The 23,107-nt window shown below is 37.8% G+C and overlaps 2 protein-coding genes across 5 annotated transcripts in view; both read left to right on the plus strand.

Annotated features, from left to right (window-relative positions):
* NCK1 (NCK adaptor protein 1) overlaps window positions 1-10,805 on the plus strand; it is an 83,070-nt gene extending 72,265 nt beyond the window's left edge. For all 3 annotated transcript variants that reach the window (XM_068545966.1, XM_068545967.1, XM_068545968.1), the window contains 2 exons: window positions 7,351-8,063; window positions 10,106-10,805. In XM_068545966.1, coding sequence (XP_068402067.1) covers window positions 7,351-8,063; window positions 10,106-10,300 — 908 coding nt within the window. In that variant the 3' untranslated portion in view covers window positions 10,301-10,805. The remainder of the gene's footprint in view (window positions 1-7,350; window positions 8,064-10,105) is intronic.
* A 9,925-nt stretch (window positions 10,806-20,730) lies between these two features.
* The window catches only part of IL20RB (interleukin 20 receptor subunit beta), a 29,695-nt gene continuing 27,318 nt past the window's right edge, over window positions 20,731-23,107 (plus strand). For both annotated transcript variants that reach the window (XM_068547320.1, XM_068547321.1), the window contains exon 1: window positions 20,731-20,936. In XM_068547320.1, coding sequence (XP_068403421.1) covers window positions 20,864-20,936 — 73 coding nt within the window. In that variant the 5' untranslated portion in view covers window positions 20,731-20,863. The remainder of the gene's footprint in view (window positions 20,937-23,107) is intronic.

A 23,107-nucleotide genomic window follows, 5' to 3' on the forward strand; every position in this document is an offset into this window, starting at 1 on the left:
TGCACAACGAAGAGTAGCCCCGCTCGCCACAACTAGAGAAAGCCTGTGCGCAGCAACAAAGACCCAACGCAGCCTAAATAAATAAATAAGTAAATAAGTAAAAGATAAGGAAGGAGCCCAGTAAGGTTTGGGGGTTTAAGAGCACAGGAAAAAAAAAATTTCCTCTTCAGATTGTTCATTGCTAGTATATAGAAATACACTGATTTTTTTGTGTTTTTATATCTTTCAACTTTGCTAAGTTATTGGTTCTAGCTTTTTTGTGTGTGAATTCTTTAGGATTTTCTATATAAGATCATGTCATCTGTGAATAAAGATTATTTTACTTCTTCCTTTCCAGTTTGGCTATCTCTTATTTCTTTATCTTGCCTAATTGCTCTGGCTAGCACCTCTCATACAGTGTTAAATAGAAGTGGTGAAAGAGGGCATTTATGTCTTGTTCTTGATCTTAGGGGAAAAGCTTTCTGTCTTTCTCTACTGAGTGTGATGATAACCATGGTTTTTTCATAAATGCCCTTTATTGTGTTGAGGAAATTCCCTTCTGTTCCTAGTTTGCTGACCATTTTTACCATGAAAGGGTGTTTTATCACTTTTATCATGAAAATCCCAAATTGGTACTTGCAGTACTTTTGTGGACATTTGCCAAGGGCAAAAAATTCGAGTTGCTAGCAGAGGTCAAACAAGGTGACCTCTCATTTCAGCTCTCATACTGCAAATAAGTGCCCTTTTTGAAGTTTAATGCCACGTGTGTGTGTGTGTGTGTATGTGTGTGTGTGTGTGTGATTTTACTGTTTAAAATGGTGCCCAAGCATAGTGCTAAAGTATTGTCTAGTGTTCCTAAGTGTAAGAAAGCTTTGATTTGCTTTATGGAAAAAATATGTGGGCTAGGTAAGCTTCCTTCAGGCATGAGTTTATAGTGTTGTTGGCCATGAGTTCAGTGTCAGTGAGTCAAAAATTTATATTAAATAAAGTGTCTTTAAAGAGAAACACACATAACAAAAATGTTGTGAACAGAGTATCCCCTAGGAGCAGTGGTTCAGTATGCTAATTAAGTATTCATGGTCACTTTATAGAACAGAACCACCATGAATAACAGAAATTGACTGTTTGTTGAGGATATTTATATCTATATTCATAAAGGAAAGGATATTGGTCAGTAGTTTTCCTGTGATATCTTTATGTCTTTGGTATCTAGGTAATGCTGGCCTCATGGAATGAGGTATGAAATGTTTCCTTCTCTTTTGGTAGAAGTTTGAGAAAAAAATGTTTGGTAGAATTCACAAGTCAAGTTATCTGGTTCTGGGCCTTTCCTTGTTGAGAAGTGTTGATTACTGATTCAGTCTTTCACTTCTTATAAGTCTATCCACATTTTCTGTTTCTTCTTGAGTCATTTTTGGTAGTTTGTGTGTTTCTAGCAATTTTTTCTTTTCATGTAGGTTTTCTAATTTATTGGCATATAGTTGTTTGTAGTATTCTTTTATTTCTGTAAGGTTGCTAGTAATGTCCCCACTTCAGTTCTGATTTTAGTAATTTAAGTCTTTTCTCTTTTTTTTCTTGGTCAGTCTCGCTAAAGATTTGTCAGTTTTGATGTTTTCAAAGGTTTCATTGTTTCTTTGTTGTTTTTCTGTACTCTTTGTGTTTACCTGTGCTCTAATCTTTATTATTTCCTTCCTTCTGCTAGCTTCTGCTTGATCTTTTTTTAGTTCTTTAAGCAGTAAAGTTAGGTTATTGATTTGAGATTGATTTTCTTTTTTAATGTAAGCTGGTAGAGCTATAAATTTCCCTGTGAGCACTGCTTTTGCTGTAGCGTATAGGTTTTAGTATATTGTGTTTTCATTTTCATTTATCTCAATGTATTTTCTAATCTCACCTGTAATTTTTTTCTTTGATCTACTAGTTGTTTGGGTGTGTTGATTAATTTCCATATATTTGTAAATTTTCCAGTTTTCCTTTCTGTTATTGATTCTGAATTTCATTCCACTGTGGTCAGAGAAGATATTTTATATGATTTCAGTTTCATGGTCTTTTGTTCTATCCATTACTGAAAGTGAGGTATTGAAATCTCCAACTATACTGTAGAACTGTCAGTTTCTCCCTTTAATTCTGTTAGTTTTTGCTTTATTATATGTCTTGCGGCTCTGTTGTTAGGTGTGTATATATCTGTAATTGTTAAATCTTCCTCATGGATTGACTTCTTATCAACATATAATGTCCTTTGTCTCCTGTAACAATTTTTGTCTTAAAGTCTGTGCTCTCTTTTGTTACCGTTTTCATGGAATGTCTTTTTGCATCCTTCCACTTTCAAGCCTGTTTGCATCTTTGGATCGGAAGTTAGTGTCTTACAGATAGCATAGTGTTGGATCATACTTTTTTAATCCATTCTGCCAAACTTTACCTTTTAATCCAACATTTCAAGAAATTACTGGTAAGGAAGGCCTTCTGATACTTTGCTGTTTGTTTTTCTATATGTCTTATACCTTTTTTCCCCTCAATTCTTTTATTACTGCCTTTTATAATTGATTTTTTTTCATATCTTAATTGGAGTATAACTGCTTTACAACGTTGTGTTAGTTTCTGCTGTACAACAAAGTGAATCAGCTGTATGTATATATATATCCTCATATCCCCTCCCTCTTCAGCCTCCCTCCCACCCTCCCTGTCCCACCCCTCTAGGTGGTCACAAAGCACCGAGCTGATCTCCCTGTGCTGCTTTATGCGGGTGCTTCCCTGTGCTATACTAGCTATCTGTTTTACATTTGGTAGTGTATATATGTCAGTGCTACTCTCTCACTTTATCCCAGCTTCCCCTTCCCCTGCTGTGTCCTCAAGTCCGTTCTCTACATCTGCATCTTTATTCCTGCCCTGCCTGCCACTAGGTTCATCAGCACCATTTTTTTTAGATTCCATATAAGTGCATTAGCATACGGTATTTGTTTTTCTCTTTCTGACTTACTTCACTCTGTATGACAGACTCTGGGTCCATCCACCTCATTACAAATAACTCAATTTCGTTCCTTTTTATGGCTGAGTAATATTCCATTGTATATATGAGTGACATCATCTTTATCCATTCATCTGTTGATGGACATTTAGGTTGCTTCCATGTCCTAGCTATGGTAAATAGTGCTGCAGTGAACATTGTGGTACATGTATCTTTTTGAGTTATGGTTTTCTCAGGGTATATGCCCAGCAGTGGGATGGCTGGGTCATATGGTAGTTCTATTTTTAGTTTTTTAAGGAACCTCCATACTGTTTTCCATAGTGGCTGTATCAATTTACATTCCTACCAACAGTGCAGGAGGGTTCCCTTTTCTCCACACCCTCTTCAGCATTTATTGTTTGCAGATTTTTTTGATGATGGCCTTTCTGACTGGTGTGAGGTGATAACCTCATTGTGGTTTTGATTTGCATTTCTCTAGTGATTAGTGATGTTGAGCATCTTTTTGTGTGTTTGTTGGCAATCTGTATGTCTTCTTTGGAGAAATGTCTATTTAGGTCTTCTGCCCATTTTTGGATTGGGCTGTTTGTTTTTTTGGTATTGAGCTGCATTAACTGCTTGTATATTTTGGAGATTACTCCTTTGTCAGTTGCTTCGTTTGCATATAATTGATTTTATTATGATGTACATTTTGTTTCCCTTCTCATTTCTTTTTCAATGTGTTTAGTTTTTTTCTTAGTGATTATCCTGTGGATTACAATTAGCATCTTAACTTTTTAACAGTCAAGTTTGAAGTAACGCAAATTTAGCTTCAATTGTATACAAAAATCTGCTGTTTTATAGTTTTGTCTTTATACATTGTGTGCCCATTGACCTAGATTTGAAATTACCGTTTTATATATTTGCATCTTAAATCATATAGGAATAAAAGAGGACTTACAAGCTAAAAACGTAACTGGTTTTTATATTTACAGTGTAGCTACCTTTACCACTGTTCTTCATATGACTTCAGTGTCCTTTCATCTCTGCCTGGAGGACTCTCTTTAGCGTTTTTTTGTAGCACACGTGTAGTGTGACAAATTCCTTCAGTTTTTGTTTACCTTGGGAGTATCTTCTTCAGTTTTAAAGGACAGTTTTGCTGGACATGGAATTCTTTTTTTTTTTTTTAACATCTTTATTAGAGTATAATTGCTTTACAATGGTGTGTTAGTTTCTGCTCTATAACAAAGTGAATCAGTTATACATATACATATGTCGCCATATCTCTTCCCTCTTGCATCTCGCTCCCTCCCACCCTCCCTATCCCACCCCTCTAGGTGGTCACAAAGCACTGAGCTGATCTCCCTCTGCTATGTGGCTGCTTCCCACTAGCTATCTATTTTACGTTTGATAGTGTATATATATGGACATGGAATTCTTGATTGATACTTTTTTCTTTCAGCATCAGATTCTACCTTGTCCCTAGGGTTTGTTGTTGCTCCTTATTGTGGTTGTTTTGTTTGCTTGTTTAGTGACTTTTCTAAACTATTTTTATAAAGTCTGTGTCATTGTATGACCACTGAAATGTGTTCTTTTGCTTAGTTGTCAGCTAGTGTTTTGAAAGAGTTTTCTTAAACACGTGAAACCAAAAGAAAAAGAAAAAAAAAAACCTCTTTCAACACTTAGCCAGGCCATTTGCAACTCTTCCTTAGCCTTTACTTACTGCTTCTTCAGAGCTTGAAGGTCAGCAATAGGTGAAAGCTCAGGGTCTTCTCAGGCCTTTGCTGAACAAGTGCCAGTTCTGGCTATGTGTGTGGCTTTCTTGATTTTCTGCTATACACAGGGGCTTTTCAAAGCCCTTATTACCCCATGTGCATCCTTACTCAAACTTTTCCTTCCTAGGATTTTTTATCTGTTTCTTATCCTAGTTGTTGTTTCTTATACCATCTGCTGCATCAATTAAATGATTTCATCAGAAAACATCCTAGCCCTGGGAATGCTCCAAGTCAGGTGAAACCAAGGCAAGCCATTGTGCCGGTCCTTCAGGTAGCTTCCAGATAGGTTGAAATGCACAATTACAATTCTTTGTGAATAATATCTATATTGTTCTGTCTGGCATTAGGAGTTCAGTTTGCTATCCTCACAGCTACCGCTGATTTGGGATTTAAGAGATATTAGGCAGGCAGCTTAAAATGCTACAGTGCTCTCCTGCTACAAAGCAGCAGCTTCTTTATTCACTAAGCCTAGCTAGTTTTTATAAGTTTTTTACTAGATTCTGGAATTCCGCAAAACTTGATTTTGACAGTATTCGCCAGCTCATTAATTACTCTTTTGGAGGGACGGAACCCTAGAGTTACCCGCTGTGCCAGAAATCCCTGATGTATGAATTTTTCATGATGATGATACAGCATTAACCAGAAGGAAGGAAATTGGGAGGGAGGGAGTTAGTTGATTTATGGATCTTGGAGAGGTTATTTTTATTTGGACATGGAGGTTGTATTTGAGGTGCTGATGGTACATTCATTCTGTAGATGTCTAGTGACAGTTGGAATTGTAATGCTTGAATTCCAGCTTAGAGCTACAAAGAGACCTTGGAACCTTCTATACAGAAGTTATAGAAAGTGAAAGTGTATGATTTCCTTGAAGCAGAGGCTAAGTCCAAGCATGGCATCTTGGGAAACACTTTCAACAAAGGAATCATTCACTTGTTCTTTCAGCAAACATTCACTTTGTTCCTGCTACTAGTATAGTTACTGCTAAGTGCTGGAGATACAAGGTAATAAGATCCAGGTTACTGCCCCCAGGAAACTCACTCCTTTATTAGATGGACAAGTAACCAAGTACAATGCAATTTTATAACAAGGTTTAGAGGAGCCCAGACAGAAGAACACAAGAATATTTAAACAGGTCAGTAGGGAAAACAGGAGACTCTTGGGGAAATTAAAGAAGGAGAAAATGTTGTACAGAGTTATCTGTGATCTTCGTTGCTGTATAGAGAGTTTGAAAAGACCGAGGGCTCTAAAAGGGAATGATTTGGCAGTGAAGAGATGACAGTTTTTTTTGTTTTTTTTTTTAAACCAATTCTTTATTTATTTATTTATTTATTAATGGCTGTGTTGGGTCTTAGTTTCTGTGCGAGGGCTTTCTCCAGTTGTGGCGAGCGGGGGCCACTCTTCATCGCGGTGCGCGGGCCCCTCACTGTCGCGGCCTCTTGTTGCGGAGCACAGGCTCCAGACGCGCAGGCTCAGTAGTTGTGGCTCACGGGCCCAGTTGCTCCGCAGCATGTGGGATCTTCCTGGACCAGGGCTCGAACCTGTGTCCCCTGCATCGGCAGGCAGACTCTCAACCGCTGCACCACCAGGGAAGCCCCCGAGATGACAGTTTTAATTGAGTAGTTTTGGTGGAGATAGAGAACCAGCTTATAAGGCGTTAGGAGTGAGTGAGTGGTGAAAAAGTTGAAGGAAAAAGAAAGGGAAGACAGTTTTATAAAGAATGATGTAGTTAAAAAACAATAGCAGAGTTGAAGTAACTTTATTTTGGAGTAAAAGCGATCTAAATGTGTTTTTAGACAATAGAAGGGAGTGAGTGGGAGGGAAACAAGGATGGCCAAGAGTCCCAAAAAGAGGCAAGAAAGATGGTAGGTATTAAGAACCCAGAAGGATCAGAGGTTGGGAACTTGGGAGAAGAAAAAGAGTAAGGATAATGAGAAAGAATTTTGAGATAGTGAGAAAGTATTTGAGAAATTTTACCTAGGAATGCCTTAGTTTTCTCAGTAAAAGTAGAACACAAAATCATGTGCTAAGAAGTGAGCAGTGGTGAAAATGCCTGACTAAAGTTGCTGTAGCATACATTTGTGATGATAGTACCATTTGGTTATTTTTTTCATTCTTTTAACAAATATATATTCAGCATCTCCTGTGTACTAAGCACTGTATGAGATCCTTGGGATTATATCCATGAACAAAGTCAGCAAAAGTTTCTGCTGTTGTGGTGGCTATGTGTGAAATGGGTGAAGGCAGACAAGCAAGTAAATAGTATATTATTTTAAAATAAACATGAGGTAAATAGAGCAACCTGGGTCTTGGGGACTAAGAAAGCAAATGGGAGGATTACCTAGACATAACTACAATTTTATATTGCATATCAAATTGTAATTTAAGTTACTGTTTTATTTCTATACAGCAAGTTAATAGAATCTCAGTTAATAAAGTAAAACAAGAAGAATACGGGTTTGCTGGAGCCTTTATGTATAAGTCGTGAGGATGTAAAGAGAAAGAGTGAGAGGGAGGGAGGAAGGAAGGAAGGATGGAATTTGTTATCTTAGTTAAAAGGCTTGAAAGAATTACAGAATTGAAGATCCTTTCTTAATAATGAATAAATTGGTGTTTTTGATTATCATTGTTTTATATTCTCATTACCCTTTTTTATTTAAACAGGCATTGGAAAAGTGAAAAGAAAACCTAGTGTGCCAGATTCTGCATCTCCTGCTGATGATAGCTTTGTTGACCCAGGGGAACGTCTGTATGACCTCAACATGCCTGCTTATGTAAAATTTAACTACATGGCAGAGAGAGAGGATGAATTGTCATTGATAAAAGGGACAAAGGTGATCGTCATGGAGAAATGCAGTGATGGGTGGTGGCGGGGTAGCTACAATGGACATGTTGGATGGTTCCCTTCAAACTATGTGACTGAGGAAGGCGACAGCCCGTTGGGTGACCATGTGGGTTCTTTGTCAGAGAAATTAGCAGCAGTCGTCAGTAACCTAAATACTGGGCAAGTGTTACATGTGGTACAGGCTCTTTACCCATTCAGCTCATCCAATGATGAAGAGCTTAATTTTGAGAAAGGCGATGTAATGGATGTTATTGAAAAACCTGAAAATGACCCTGAGTGGTGGAAATGCAGGAAGATCAATGGAATGGTTGGTCTGGTGCCGAAAAACTATGTTACCATTATGCAGAATAATCCATTAACCTCAGGTTTGGAACCATCGCCTCCACAGTGTGATTACATTAGGCCTTCACTCACTGGAAAGTTTGCTGGCAATCCATGGTATTATGGGAAAGTCACCAGGCACCAAGCAGAAATGGCATTAAATGAAAGAGGGCATGAAGGTGATTTCCTCATTCGTGATAGTGAATCTTCGGTAAGTTGGTTTTCAAAGGTAAATGGAAATAGAACTCTGAGTATTAAAAAAATAAATAGAAGATTAGAGAAGTTAAGTGGCTTCCCTAAAATTAACCAGGTAGTATATTTGTTAAAATATGTAAAGCTTCTTAGTGAAAGTCAGTGTTCTTTCCAAGTGTATTTATTTTTAGTAATATATAGCCCTACACTGGATTATTTAGCTTTGTCTAGTTCTGTTGGTATTGCCTTCCTGAAATATTTTCTTTTGCATCAAACTGAAAAATGGAGCAAATTGAACACTGGTTTCTTCACTGAGAGTAGAACAATGCAGTAGACGAAACTGGGAAAACATTTCTTAAAATTGCATAATGGATAAACTGTCATCCTTACAATAAAGGAAATCCCTGAATTTAAAAAATTGATATTTGCTTTTTTTAATAAATTGCTTGTTTGGAAGTTGGAATACACTCTTATGTACCTCAGAAACCCATTTGAACATGCACTGTATTTGAAGTGCATTTGCAATAAAAGATAAATTCTGTTCCAATACTAGTAAACCAATAAAACTGTAAAACCGTAAAAATTGCTAAGAAAATAGTTATGTGGGCTCTTTTGGGTACTATGTAGGATTTTAGAATTTGGCAATACGCATTTCCCTTAAAAAATGGCCTTTATTTTTCCTTGATAAAGGATATCACTACTTTTCATGACTAGTATTGGCGTTTTTTGTGTATATGTATTTGTACAAAAGTTAATGTATGATTGTACAGAAGGTTGAAAGAAAGAAGAAAACCTATCTGTGTGAGTGGTGTGTGTGTGTGTGTGTGTTTAAGGGGTGGGGGGTGGGAGAGATGAGAGGGCGAGATTGAAATTAATTGAACTGCCTGATGTGAAGTTCAGGAAATGGGGGCCTGTACATAACCCCTCGGAAAGAGAAGGTGATTGATGATAGGGAAGAGTGGTGGGATTTGTTTTCTGTTAGATGCCTGACCGGGCCCTACTTTCTAGGACAAGCAGTGGGCAGAAGGATTAGAAGGGAGTGACCTTGGAGTGGGTGGTAAATAACCATAAGATGTTTCCAAGAAACCCACTGTTTGAAACTTTGGCAGTAACTGTATAAGAGGTTGATATAGACTATTCAAAAGAGTGTTAGGTTAAAAAAAAAAAAAAACCTAAGAAAGTAGCTTGACTGCAAAATACTGTATATTTTCTTGTGGGTAATTGAGCATAGATATTATCCAAAATATACCATTAATTTTAGTAGTAGAATTTTTAAAGTAGAGGTCTCAAATAGGCATATTTCATTTGACCTGCACAGTGTTTTTAAGCATTTGAATTCATTGTCAGTTTTTAAATATTGGGAGATTTAGTATAAGAATTTAGACATCAGATTTCCCTTTTAAAATTGGAAGGCCTGTCAATGTTGAGCCATATTCCTACAAGGCAACAATTGCAGCTAAGTGGCCACCTCCTTTAGATTGGCCATGTACTGTTGTTCCCCCTATATAGCCACCCTGGCCATTGTTTACATTTCTTTTTTGCCCCTTATAGGCATTTGAGTTTATGACCTCTTATTAGAGTTTAAATTAGTTCTCATTTTTGTGTCCTTCATCTTTGAGATTGCAGAGTATTACATCAGCTACTCTGTAAGACAGCTACTGTTAGCTACTAATTGAAAAGGGGTGGATGTCTTGGATTTTCTCCTTTGTCTCTCCAGTAGTTTGAATGGAGAGAAGACAGTTTTTATGCTTCAGATGTTAAACTAAAGGATTTGCCCTGGTGTTAGGTAGAGCATATTAGTTAAGAGACTTCAGAGTGTGGCTGCTTCGATTTGAATCCTGGCTCTTTTGTTAACTAGATGGATGATCTTAGGCAACTTAGCTTCTCTTCAGCCTTGATTTTTTTTCATCTGTAAAATGGGTTTGTTTTGAGGCATAAAGGAGATGATTCATGTAAATAATTGAGTATTGTGCCTAGTACTTAAAGTGCTCACATTTTAGCTGTTATCAGTTTCATATAAAAATGCTAATAGATGTCTTTCAAAATTTTTTTCTCTTTTAGCCAAATGATTTTTCAGTATCACTAAAAGCACAAGGGAAAAACAAGCATTTTAAAGTCCAACTAAAAGAGACTGTCTACTGCATTGGGCAGCGTAAATTCAGCACCATGGAAGAACTTGTAGAACATTACAAAAAGGCACCAATTTTTACAAGTGAACAAGGAGAAAAATTGTATCTTATCAAGCATTTATCATGATACTGCTGACCAGAAGTGACTGCTATACAGTTGTAATTCGTCATGTAATTGAAGACTGAGAAAATATCAGTCCAGTCATGCTTGATTGGAAATTGCTGTTTCTAACTCTATATGAAAATTGACTATAATACATAAGTATTTTTATTATAACTCAGTCCATACATATATACTACATATGCCAAACATCTGCATAGAGCAATTCCTTATCCTTGGTCTTTTGTTTTATTGTTTTTTTTGCTCTTTTTCTCTTTGCTTCTAATATTAAGGTTTTATATTTTGAAAAAATGATGCAGATCGAAAGTCTTTATATGGAAGAATTTCTTTATTGCCTTTCCTTTGTTTCCTTGTAAGGGCACCACCTTAGTTACTTCTGCAATGGTTCTCTTCATATAAAATTATTATATCAATTATATCAATATATGGCATATGCTAAAATAAATTTCGTGGAGAGTTGTTAATCTTTTCTGTGACTAAATAGCAATAATAAATGGAAAATTAGAAATTATTTTCAGGTATTATATTTGTCACAAGCCATTGTAAATATCAAGTATGTTGTGTCTGTCATTATTTTTCAAAATTCATTTGTTGTCTTCAGTGTAAAGCAAAACATACGGGACATAGGTTAGAAAACATATCTTGTACAATTTAAATTTACAACTGTTGGAAACAAAAATCTCTAAATTCCTAAGATTTTTTTTCCCCCCCTTTGGTGCTTCTCTCTCATCTAATTATTCAAGAGAACAAAACAGTCTCTGAGATATTTAGCTTTTCAAACTGTAAATGGATGCTCTAGTGTTATTTTTTTCCCCTAGTGTTATTTTACCTAAGCATCTTGTTTTTGAATATGTTATATCTGTGTCAGTGTGAAAAAAGCTATGGCCAAATTTTGAAGAAGTAAGAGGCAATGAGATACTTGGTTCTCCCCAACCCCACCAAAAAAAAAAAATCAGTAATTATCAGGAATAGTATTTCTACTATTCTCATTTTCTTATTTCAGCTTTGAATTTTATTGACTGGGACACTAAAATTGATGTATACCTGAGGAAAAGATGTGATGTGCTAATGGTTAGAGAAAATTATTTTTAGAATCTTATTTTTGCAGATGCTTCTATTAAGTTTTTGTTCATCAAGCAGAAGTTTGGGTGTATGGATGAGAGGCTACTGTAGCGTATTTAATCTATTTCTGTACATCACAGAAGAAAACCAGTTATATTTTATGGTCACAGCTTTTCCCCCCACTATAAATTCTGGAGATTTAATTTAAGCAAAGTACCTTCAATATTTTAATAGAAAATACTTACTAAAACCACATTAACTTAGTAAATAGTAGAAAGTCATGAGATTTTAAAAAATTTCCCCAATGCTGCCTAAGCAAATGAATGTTTCCATTCTTTAATATGTTATGAACAGACATTTAAGACACCAGAATTACTGATTCTAAAATTGAAGTTGTCTAATTCATGAGGTTTTTGATTTTGTTTTCTTTAATTTGTTTTATTTTAAATGTTTTTTTAATTCTCGAAATCTTCAAGTCATTTAAAGACTTACATTGCCACTGGGTGGCAGCCCTGACTTCTCCCACTAAGCAATAGGAGTTAGCAGATAATAGACATCGTACAATTTTCTATCTTCATTACATCTGCTTTTAAAGCCTTTTAGTTCATATTTCATTATCTTCCTCAGCCCCCCTTTGTTTGTTAAGATGATTATTAGTAGGCAAGTTTAATGGAAACAAAAGTCATGTATTCTTACCTTTTTTGCTGTAAAATCACTTGAATATAAATTGAGGAAAATAGTTTTAAAGTAGTTGTAAAATGACTATGTAGCAAACATTTTTTAATTTTAAACAAACCATTTGATGATGCTTTCTTTTTATTCTCCACCTCTTTGTGGTCCCCACCCCCCAGTCTTCCTTATTTAAAAAATGGATATTTGTTTAAAAAAAAAAAGGGGAGCAATTCAATTACTACTTTGTATCACAGACATGAGCTATTTATAGCAAACCCTGCAGAGCTGATGTTAAGGACTTTGAGAAAGTAGCTAGGAATGGAGTAGCACTGGAAGCAGAATGCATATTTCTGTGCCATAATTAGATTTATAATAACTAGGGAATTCCTAGATAGTCCATGTGTGCCAATAATAGTTATTGTGTGCTCCTCCTGTTATGTGATGAAACCTCACTGGGAACTACTTAATTTTCTACTTCAACATTTTATCAATTTTTAAAAAGTCTTAAAACCCATCTTTACATCAATGGCTGTTTTTTAAAAGCATGAATTAATTTTCTTAAGAACTAGAACCATCTTAGAAAACATCTACATAGCTAGCTAGTAGCAGGACTTGTATTGGAAGCCAGGTTTCCTTATTCCCAGCCTGATACACTCTATACTGTGACACATTGGCTTCTGTGTGCTTGTTTTTAGATAAGGAGGAAAGTCCTGGGAAGAGCAGTATTACAGTAGTTTTCTTCCACCTGTGAGGAGATGCTTAGCTATCAATTTAAATATTCATAATACACATAACCCTGCCCAACCCACTTCTACAAATAACTTCTCCAAAATCTTGTAAGAAGAATTTTCAGAACTTTATATAAACTCAATGACAAAAAGCTATTGCTGCTGTATCTGTTATTTGGTCGTAAGTCGTTAAGTTCAGCTGAATACATATTCACAAAAATATATTACACATCTTGGACTATACACAGTAACACAGGCACCTGGCACTATTAAAGATGGTGTGTCGCAGACATATCACTTAAAATCAGAAGGCCTAAGTGCAATCCACTGCCATTGCTGGAAGAATAAAAAGCCTAGCAGATGAGCAACTTGGGTTGTTAGAATGATGTTATCCTCAGATATGTCGATAGATCAGTGGCACATAAGTTATCTCTAGCTTTAATGCTTTAATTCTATCATCTAATCCAGAGATGGCAAGAAGCAGGGCCACTACTGTCTGTGTAGGTACATTGTAAGAATTAGGAAAAGGCAGCTCTTCTCTGGGCAAGCCCAGCCACTTTTTTTTGCTGTTGAGAAGTCCAAAACTCACCACCACTACCCTTCTCCCATCTTGCAAGGTGCCCTGTTCAGGATACAACCAATACAGTTCAACCCACAATGCTTAAAATAATTGTTAACATTTTAAAATTGGGGGATTTCACATAAAATTCAGAGTTCTGGTTTCCCCTGAAAAATGAGAAGCTGATAATACTAAATTTGAATTCCCGGAAGGCATCAGATGGTATGGATGCTTCCCTTTTTTTAACCAATACATACGGTTTTTAAAAAAGTGTAAAAGAGGCTCTTTCCCAGCTTTTATCCCCCTAGTTCCAAGTCTCCAAATGCAGTTACTGTTAACTCGCTGTTTTTCCTGTAACTTGGAGTTATCTGGAAACTTACCATTTTGCAGAAATACTTGAGGTGCAATGTCCAAATCAATAAATTAGGGATGTAGCATTACAGCATGCTTTAACTTTTCCACTTTAATATTTTGCTAGAAGAAAAGGAGATCCTTTGTAATCCTGTATTTATATACATCCTTTAACTTTTCGAATGGCTTCACAACTGAGGTTGCTTCTAACTTAAAGTACATTTGATGTAGGATAGATGACATCCTCATTTTATGTTTTGAACAGCATCCAATGAACTTTTTGAAAATGCCATATTACTGCTTCTGGGGAAAACCTGTATTTTATTCTATTGCAAGGCAAAGTAGGAAGCTCCTCCCTTCTGATAAACTGGTTCTATTGGTTTAGCAAGTTTATATGACTCAACTGTCATCTCCTGAACTCTTACAGACCAGCATACTGTGCATACTCCACACCCTAGTTTTTTGCTGTTACATGACCTAAAACCAAATGACCAAAGAAATATATTTTTTTGGTTTACTAATGAGGGGTTCTTTTGATTTGAAAGTATACAGTTTGCTGAGACTTGTTTAATGAGTAGAACATAAACTGGGCTTGGTGAGGTTTTGAAGAGCAGGAGGAGGAGTTTTTGTTATTATTGGCAGTGTTCACAAAGGTAAATGTTTTAAACCACAGTGTCTTTTTGAGGGTATGTTTGTTGGCCGGTGCACTTTCATTATCTCAAATACTTCAGAATAGGCCTGATGCCTACAAAGGATTCACACAAACATTTAATTTACCTATTGGACTGGCTGATTTTCTAAATGTTTCCACTCAAATTACTTTTTTAAGCTGTTTTTAAAGCTCCAGGGAAAGCTGGTCTCAGTATTTTGAAATAATGTTGCAAATTTTATTTGTAGTTATAACTACAAAGAAGACAAGACAAAGAGTACTCAATTTCCTCTCCATGTTTTCTTGTACCTCATGGAATGATAATGACTCTGGAACAGGAAAACAAACATAAATAGACAATTAAGAATAGACATCTAAGGTAGTTAAGGTATTTAGTTGCTTTAAATCTCTAGGCTCAGAAATTATGTAGAACATTTGCAGATAGCTTTCGGGAAATTATGGAGACAGGTGGAGTCCAGAATGAGACTAAAGTGTCTGTTTTAGGTTAAATACCGGAATGGTTATTAAATTTATGTTTTTTTTTGAGCATTTGTAGAAGAAATTAGTGATCCCTGAATAAGCATGTCTTTTCTTGGAACAAGTAATGCCAAACATATACTTGTTTTGATGTGGTTTCTAGACTATAGATAAGGGGGATGTTGTAGAAGACAAGTACTGATTTCATCAGCACGTATGATAATCACTTGGCGTCAAGATGAGAAAAATACCTTTTGAACGGTTATATCTATGTGTATGATTTTGTATCTTTGTTTTGCTTTTGGAGATATTTATCCTTCAACCACCCATCCAACCACCTCACCTCAAATGTTTGATTGCATAGGTGCCAAACTCTTCTAACCTAGCAAAATGATAGTGAAGAAAATGGACAAATTTGTCCAAAAGCTGTCCTAAAACTTTCATTTCTAGTGATGTAATGCCTAATGGAGAAGTGCTATGAAGGAAAAACAGAGCAAGATGAGGTCGGAGAGTGAGAGTGGGGTGTTAATTTATATAGGATGGTCAAAGGAGGCCTCATAAAACGGACTTTGACCATATTGTGTGCTTCACTCAATAGAATCACTGATGACTAGGATTAAACCAGTGAATGACTGAAAATACAGCAATCAAAATCATTTGAAAATTATTAAGATCTTCACTTACAGGGCATTGTTTCAGGTTTTCAAATTTTAGAATTGAATAAAATGGTATTTTATTTAAACATGGAACTTTTAACTACAAAGGACTATTCTGAATAAGGCCTGATTCTACGTCTTAGGAGGAGTTGTTGGGGAATGTCACATAGAAAAGAATCAGTTATAACTACAGGAAGGAGGGCAGTTTGACAGACTTAAGGGTTTTAATTCATCACACCCTAAGGACAGAATTGAGGTTAAGGGAGGTTAAATTCCTGATGTTCTGCGCTGGTGCCAGACAATAAACGAGGCAGGAAATGGAAGAAGAAAATCTGTTCAGAGGAGGTTGAAAAAGGGCTGTAAGAACCCTGAAAACCAGAGCTTGAAAGTGTGTGAAAGTTACATCTGGAGCAGACTCAGTGGAAGCGGGAGTTAGAAAAATCTATGACAAGGAGAATTCCACTGTTTAAATACACTATGTTACTTCCAGAAAAAAAAAAAAAAGTAATAATTGAGACAGTGGATTACAATTAAATGTCAGATGTGCTAAAACACAGGACATTGATATTTAGGAATCTTGGTAAAGGGAAGAGAACTATTTTGTGCTAAGTAGAGCAAGGAAGGGTTGTTGCAATTAATTGACCACGTGGTCTGTGCCAGGGCACCAGGACCTACCCTGCATTTGCACAACCCTAAGAGTGAGTGCCTGAAATTTTGCACGCTGGTGCCTCCCTTGCTTCATTCTAGTCCCAGCCCTATGGGGCTCAGAGGGCTTAGGATTCTCTTCCTTGACCAGCAATCTCCTTTTCCTTCCCCACTCTTTTCCACAAAAACCTTTAACTCCTTGCTTTTCCTTCTGTAATTAAATATTCAAGCAGCAAATAGTGTAATAGGAAAAAAAATTCCTATTTCTAGACTATACTTGCTTATGATAGGAAATAGCTTTGTTCTTCCAGCGGTTCATCTTCAGGCATAGGTGACTGATCATCTTCAACTCTGGAAGGCTGTGGAAATTAATCTGAGAAGTGCAGCGGAAATTAATCTGAGAAGTGCAGCAACAGGTTAGAGGATAGTTTGGTTTTGGCATGTTGCGTTGACAAAATATCACAACCAGCTGATGAGAAAGTGTAGAAAGAGAAGTTCCTCAAAGCCAGAAGAGAAAGGCAAGATCAGAGTCGGGGATCCAGGCAAGGGTAGGGGCTAGCAAGTGAGGCACGGCCCTCCAGAGCTTCTCACACAGTGGCATGGCCCATGCAAAGGTGGATGGTCTGAGTTCCTTGTTCATGGACCAGTCCTGAGAGGAACTGCCATTCAAAAGCTTGTGGCAGGCAGGTAGCATTACCCCTCAGTGCCCCTAGAGGTGTGCTGAGCCCAAGTCAGAGGCTCTCTTTGCAGTGGCTTGTAAAGGATTGGCAGGCAGTACTGCCTTGTCAACATGGCAGTGCTGGGCAGGGGCATCTTGACAGGGACCCATGCCCAGGTTGAGCTATCTTAAGACCTCAAGGTTTGGTGAACAACTCTCCTTCCTCCCCCATCGCATAACTAAATGAGTCTTGTTCTTTCTCCCATTTTCTGTTTGCTTTCCTTTTCCTTTTCCTTTTCATCCTCAGTCTGTTTTCCCCTCAACTTTTCCATCCTTGGGCTTTCCCATGCCATTCTCCCAGTTGGAATGCTTAACTGCAAGTACATCTTTCCTATCCAAATCTAAATAGGTACATCCTTGGAATTCCTTATGGTGCATTGTCCGTTCTCTAAAGCCTTTGCTAATCCCCTAGATCACTAACTCTTTTATGTCCCTCAGACACATTGTGAGCCCTCCTTTGATACTAATTGGGAGGCAGTAAGGTGAGTGAAAAGAACTTGGAGTTAGGTAGATCTCTGTTGGAATTCCTGTCTCCATCCCTGACTGGCTCTGGGATCTACAGTAAATAAATTTCACATGTGTCCTCATCTGAAAAGTTGGGAATCAAATTTTATCAATACCTTGAAAGTCTGTCGTATAATATATGGAAATGTGTATAGAGTGCAGGGATCAAGGAGAGGATGCAGCAAGTGTCCTTGACCTTGATGTAGTTAAAAGATAAACAGCGAATACTTATTGTATACTTACTTTGCCAGATTCTGTTCTAAGTGTACCATCTCATATAATCCTCACAACAGCCCTACGAATTAGGTACTATTATAATTGTCTCCAATTTACAGAGGAGGACATTAAAACATTGTTTAAAAGACTTGGCGAAAAAAACACAACTATTAAGTGGCAGAGCCCCAATGCCAACCCAGTCCGGCTCCAGAGCCCATGCTTTTAATGACCACCCTCTAATAGATGTCACCAACTGGAAGCTTTTCTTTGCTGATCCAGGGGCCAAAGTGAAAGATGGGCAGCCCACAAAGGGCCAGCCAGTCAGAGCAAATAAACCCTAATGTATTTATTGTTAATATTATTAATATAACAAATGGTTAATACAGCATTTGTGAAGACCTACTGTGTTCCTGGCACTGTGCTAATGTGCTTTGTCTACATTCTTTAATTCCCACAAATATTATGCAAGGCATCATTGTTTTATAAAAACGATGCTCATAGAGTTGCTTTCTTCCCCTTCACATTAAAAGAGCGCTACTTTTCCCATCCAGTCCTCAGCCTACAACTAGCTAGCTTCTGATCCAAGTTCTCCACTGAAACTCCTCTTACTGAGATTACAAATGACCTTCTAGGTGATGTAAATCCAGGAGACATTTTTTGATAATTTACTCAGTGACTCTCTTCTGCACCCCCCTTGGTGATCACTCCATCCCTCATCATTTCCAAGACCATAGTTTGTTCCAGGACCACCTCTCTGGCCTATTTATTCCCCCTATATCTTCCTATGTCATTTTGCTTGTGCTGGTCCTTTAAATGCAGGTCTTCTCCTGGAGCGTATCCACCCATCTCTTTAATCTACATACTCTCCCTGAATGTTCTCACCCACTTCCTGGTCTTAGCTACCACGGAAATGCTGAACATAGGGGAAGTGGTGCCATACCCTGACACTCATAAACTGAGACAAAGATCATTTGAATATTGGAGACTCCCCCTGCCCATATGAGCACCTCAAACTCAAGTGTATCGAGCTGAACACATGCAGCCTTTTTCTGTACCATCCCCAACCCTGCCTGCCCTGCTCCCACCCCACCCTCCTTAACATTATTTAGGTTGAGGTGCTGTCATCCACCTAGTTATTCAAACCTAGAACCTGAAAATAATGTTTGCCTCCTCCTCCTCCAATCCACTCAACATCTAGGAGCTGTCAATTCTACCTCCATCATTTGAATTTAGTCACTTCTCTACACAGACATGGGAAAACCTAGTGGAAGCCATCATCTCTCAACTGGCTGACCGACATCCCTCCCTCCTGGCCCACCTGCCTCCAGTCTGGCCGCTTCCACGATTTTCTCTACCCAAGTCATAAATTTTTTAAAGCTCAAATGCAGGGAATGACAGATTATATTTGAGCTTTTAACCCTTCCTTTGACCCTCATTGACTCAGGATAAGCTCTAAGCTCCTCAACAAGGCATTCAAAGCTCCCTCTTGAGTCCTGTTTTTGTCTGCCTTTGAGCCCCATTTCTTGCAACTCCAACCTTGCTCTCCAGTTGCATCAAACTTCTCGTGGTTTCCTAAACACGCTATGGCTGGCTGATTGTTTTCAGCATTTAATACTCAGCCCAAAGTCACCTCCAGGAAGTCTTTTCTGATCACCCAGGCTGGGTTAGGTGTTTCTCTTTAATGCTCCTTTATTCCCTTGTGAATATTTCTGTCACTTCATTTTCAGTATTGATTTGTGATTATTCTCATGTCCATTTTCTCCACTAGGTTTTGGTTGAGGGCAGGAACTATCGAATTCCCAGGATCTAGTACATAATAAGCCCTTAGTGAATGTCTGTTGAATGAATAAATAAGTAACTTTCCCAAGGTTATATTGCAAATAAATTCTGACACTGGAACCAAAATGTGTTGCACTCTAAAATTCATGTTCTTTCCACTGAAGCGTTTGCACATGTGGAGTGTTTAGAGTCTTTAAAAATCTGACATTTTAAGGGGCTAAACCCTATCATAAGATGTTCCTTCCAATTTAAAACATTTAAATAAAGTTTTCAATAATACAGTCACATGGTTCAGTAATCAAAAAATATAAAAAATAACACAGCACCCACAAGAATTGAAAGCAGGGTCTTGAGATATTAGTACATCTGTGTTCAGAGCAGCATTATATTCACGATAGCTAAAACGTGGAAGCAAATCAAGTGTCCATCAGTGGATGAATGGATAAGCAAAATGTGGTATATGGACTATTTTTCAGCCCTAGAAAGGAAGGGAATTCTGCCATATACTACAAAATGGGCAAAACTTGAGGACATTATGCTAAGTGAAATAAGCAAGTCACAGAAAGACAAGTACTGCATGATTCCACTTATATGAGGTACTTAGAGTAGTCAAAACCATAAAGACAGAAGTATAATGGTGGTTTCCAGGAGAGGGGAGAAGGCGGAGTTACTGTTTAATGGATATAGAGTTTCAGTTTTACAAGATGAAAAGAGTTACGTGGACAGATGTTGGTAATGATTGTACAACAATTTGGATGCATTTGATACCACTGAACTGTATACTTAAAAATGGTTAAGATGGTAAATTTATGTTATGTGTATTTTACCACAATAAAAACAATTTTTTTAAAATCCCCAAACAAACAAAAGGTAGTGGAAAGAGTCTCGTTCCCATTTTTCTCCTCTGTCTTCCCAATTCCCACTCCCTTTGCCCCAAGGTAAACAATCTTGGTAGTTTCTCTATCTCCTTCCAGGTTTTCTTTTTGCAGATGCAAGCAAATATGAAGCTATATATTCTTCACCTCCCGACTCTATAAAAGATATTTAGAAAAAATTTTTTAAACTTCTCTACTTTTTTTGAAGTGGAGATGTAGAAAAAGAGCTAATCAGTACCTAGCTTGCATGAACTCACAGGAGAGAGACTTGGAAGAGAACAGCTATTTGATGAGAAGTTTAGATAATCTTGCCTGCTACTGCCAGGGGTGCCTCTGGAGACCACCAGGGTCCCCCAGGGCAGAGCCTATGATCCAGGTATCTCCCCCATGCAGATTCTTAAGCTTCCCAGAGTTATCTTTTCTCTGGAACTCTCCTAGGCCACACCCCCTGATGCAACATCTGGGTTTGGGCAGAAAGGAGGGTGCTGCCCAGCCCGCTTCTCCTGAGCTGTCTGGGCTGGCTCCTCTTTCCAGAACAATTCAGGCTTTACAGCGACTCAGACTCAGCTCCAACTTCTGCGTTCTGAAGCAAGGATGGCTGATATGGAAAGAGTGCTTCATTCTGGAAGGAAACAATGTTCCAGGTCAAACTGAGCCTGCCAAACAGAGACCCTCACAATGGTTCTAGAAGAAATCGAGACAAGTCTTATCATGTGGTTTTCCTACGCCTTGATTCCTTGTTTGCTCGTGGGTAAGTATGAATCAGAATACCGCCTACAGTCTGGGACTCAAATATAGGTTAAGAAGGTGAAAAATACTTTCCCAGGGTTTGGGGTTGCAATATATGCATAGAACATCTTATGTCTGTTTTTGAAAAGCTTTCTCACCTCCTAATCCTCCGTCCCCACAAAGAAAAGGCCTGCATTCTGTTTAGAAATCTCTTAATGTCCACAGAACAATCTAGGAAGATAAGGCATCAGAACAAATAGTTTAAAGGTTAGCAGAGATCCATGCATTTTGTTATTTATCTTACAATTTAGTTTTAAAAGCCACAACATAGTTATTATCTCAGTCTTTCTGTGTGTGCCTCAGAGATGTTCACTGTACGGACAGGTTTAAGTAAAGATTCTAACAAAATACACGTGAATAAAAAGACATAATTTGCAACCTTAATATTGGGTACAAGACTTATGAAAATTGGAATTCTCTCCTGGTCACTTCAGAAAAGGTAGCAGTCAGGTACTCCATACCATTTTTAAAAGTATTTGGTTTGGGACATTTTGCCTGCCAGTAAGATTACATAATTTTCTCTGCTCCATTTCTGGCTGCTTGCACCTACATGTTATTGTTCTGAAATCGCAGCTTTCGCTTTTGATGTTTCTTCCTGTCAAATAACATTTAAGAGAAATTTCTAATTTGAATACACCAAGGTACTAGGCACTTTGCAGTGTCTGTGGGTGTCTTGAGTACTTTCTTTTTTTTAACACTGAGAACTAATTATTCTAGTTAGTTTAAATCAGGTAACAAATCAGTGCCGAGGTGATTAGCAAATGTTTAGAGCTGACTTAAACATCAGATTTATGCCTGTGTAGCTCAAAACCCTTCACAACTCTATGTCTCAGCACATGATGAGCAAATTTGCTGTTTGTTTCATGACACACCATATTTAGGCCCCAATCCTATTTCTCACTACTCCTTGAAAACAAGTATGGGCCACAGGCGGCTGCTGTCTTCACAGCTGGTGCATCACCCCCTCATTTCCTCCTCCTGGTCTTTACTGTTGTTCTTTCCCTCAGAAGCTCCCTCTCCAGTCCTTACCGCATCCCAAACCCATCCTCCCATCATCATGCCAGATGGGTCCCTGCTCCTGCAGCCCCTTCCCAGACCTCTCTCCTTTGATCCTTGACCCCATGTACTCTGTTTCAGTGGGTTATTTCTGTTTCCGGCACTGGCCTGAAGGCAGGGCCTAGGCATCTTTCCTGGCGTCCCCACAGCCCCTAGCATAGGCTCAGCATGTTAGTTGATTGGTTAGTTACTTGATTGATTGATTAGTTGGTGGCACGAACAAGTTGTTAGGAAAACACTCCTCCACTAAGCTAAAGGGAGAAGATGGGGTGGCCAAATGAGAAGGGGAAAGGCCAGCATATTTTTCCTGATTTTTTTTTTTTAATTAAGGTATAACTGACATATGACATTATATTAGTTTCAGGTGTACAACATAATGATTTGATATTTGTATGTATTGTGAAATGGTCACTGTAATAAGTCTAGTTAACAGCTGTCACCATACAAATTTTTTCTTCTTGTGATGAAGACTTTTAAGATCTACTTTCTTAGCAACTTTCAAATATGCAGTACAGTAACTATAGTCACCATGCTATATATTACATCCCCATGATTTATTTATTTTATAACTGGAAATTTATACTTTTTTGATCCCCTTCACCCAGTTTTTAATTTGACATTTTCTTCAATGAGGTAGTCTAGTCTTTTAAGCCTTTTCCTGAAAACTCCTATTTCAAGTAGACCTGGAGGTGAGTACTCTTCAGACACCTGTAAACTTACACAGAAATAAAAACAAAAACAAACAAAAAACTACAACCACCATCCCTGTCCCCCTCCACCACCCACCCCCCCAAAAAAAAACCAAAAAAACCCACCAGTGGTAGAAGCCACAAGGATGTCAGAGTGAGAAAGACCTGTGTGTGAGTTTTGACTTTTATCACTTGCTTGTTCAGTGAATATATCGCTATCACTTCAGTTTCCTCATCTGCAAAATGGTCAAAGTAGCTACCTTTCAGTTGGGAGGTGTCAAACGAGATTATGCAAACAAAGGCACTCTGAAGATGTAAGTGTGCCCACCCCCATGTTACTTTTCATCTGTTGGTTATGCAAACCGATGGTGGTGTCAGCAGTTATTTG

This window comes from Eschrichtius robustus, chromosome 6 (genome assembly GCF_028021215.1).
Source record: "Eschrichtius robustus isolate mEscRob2 chromosome 6, mEscRob2.pri, whole genome shotgun sequence".
In the NCBI taxonomy this organism is placed as follows: domain Eukaryota; kingdom Metazoa; phylum Chordata; class Mammalia; order Artiodactyla; family Eschrichtiidae; genus Eschrichtius; species Eschrichtius robustus.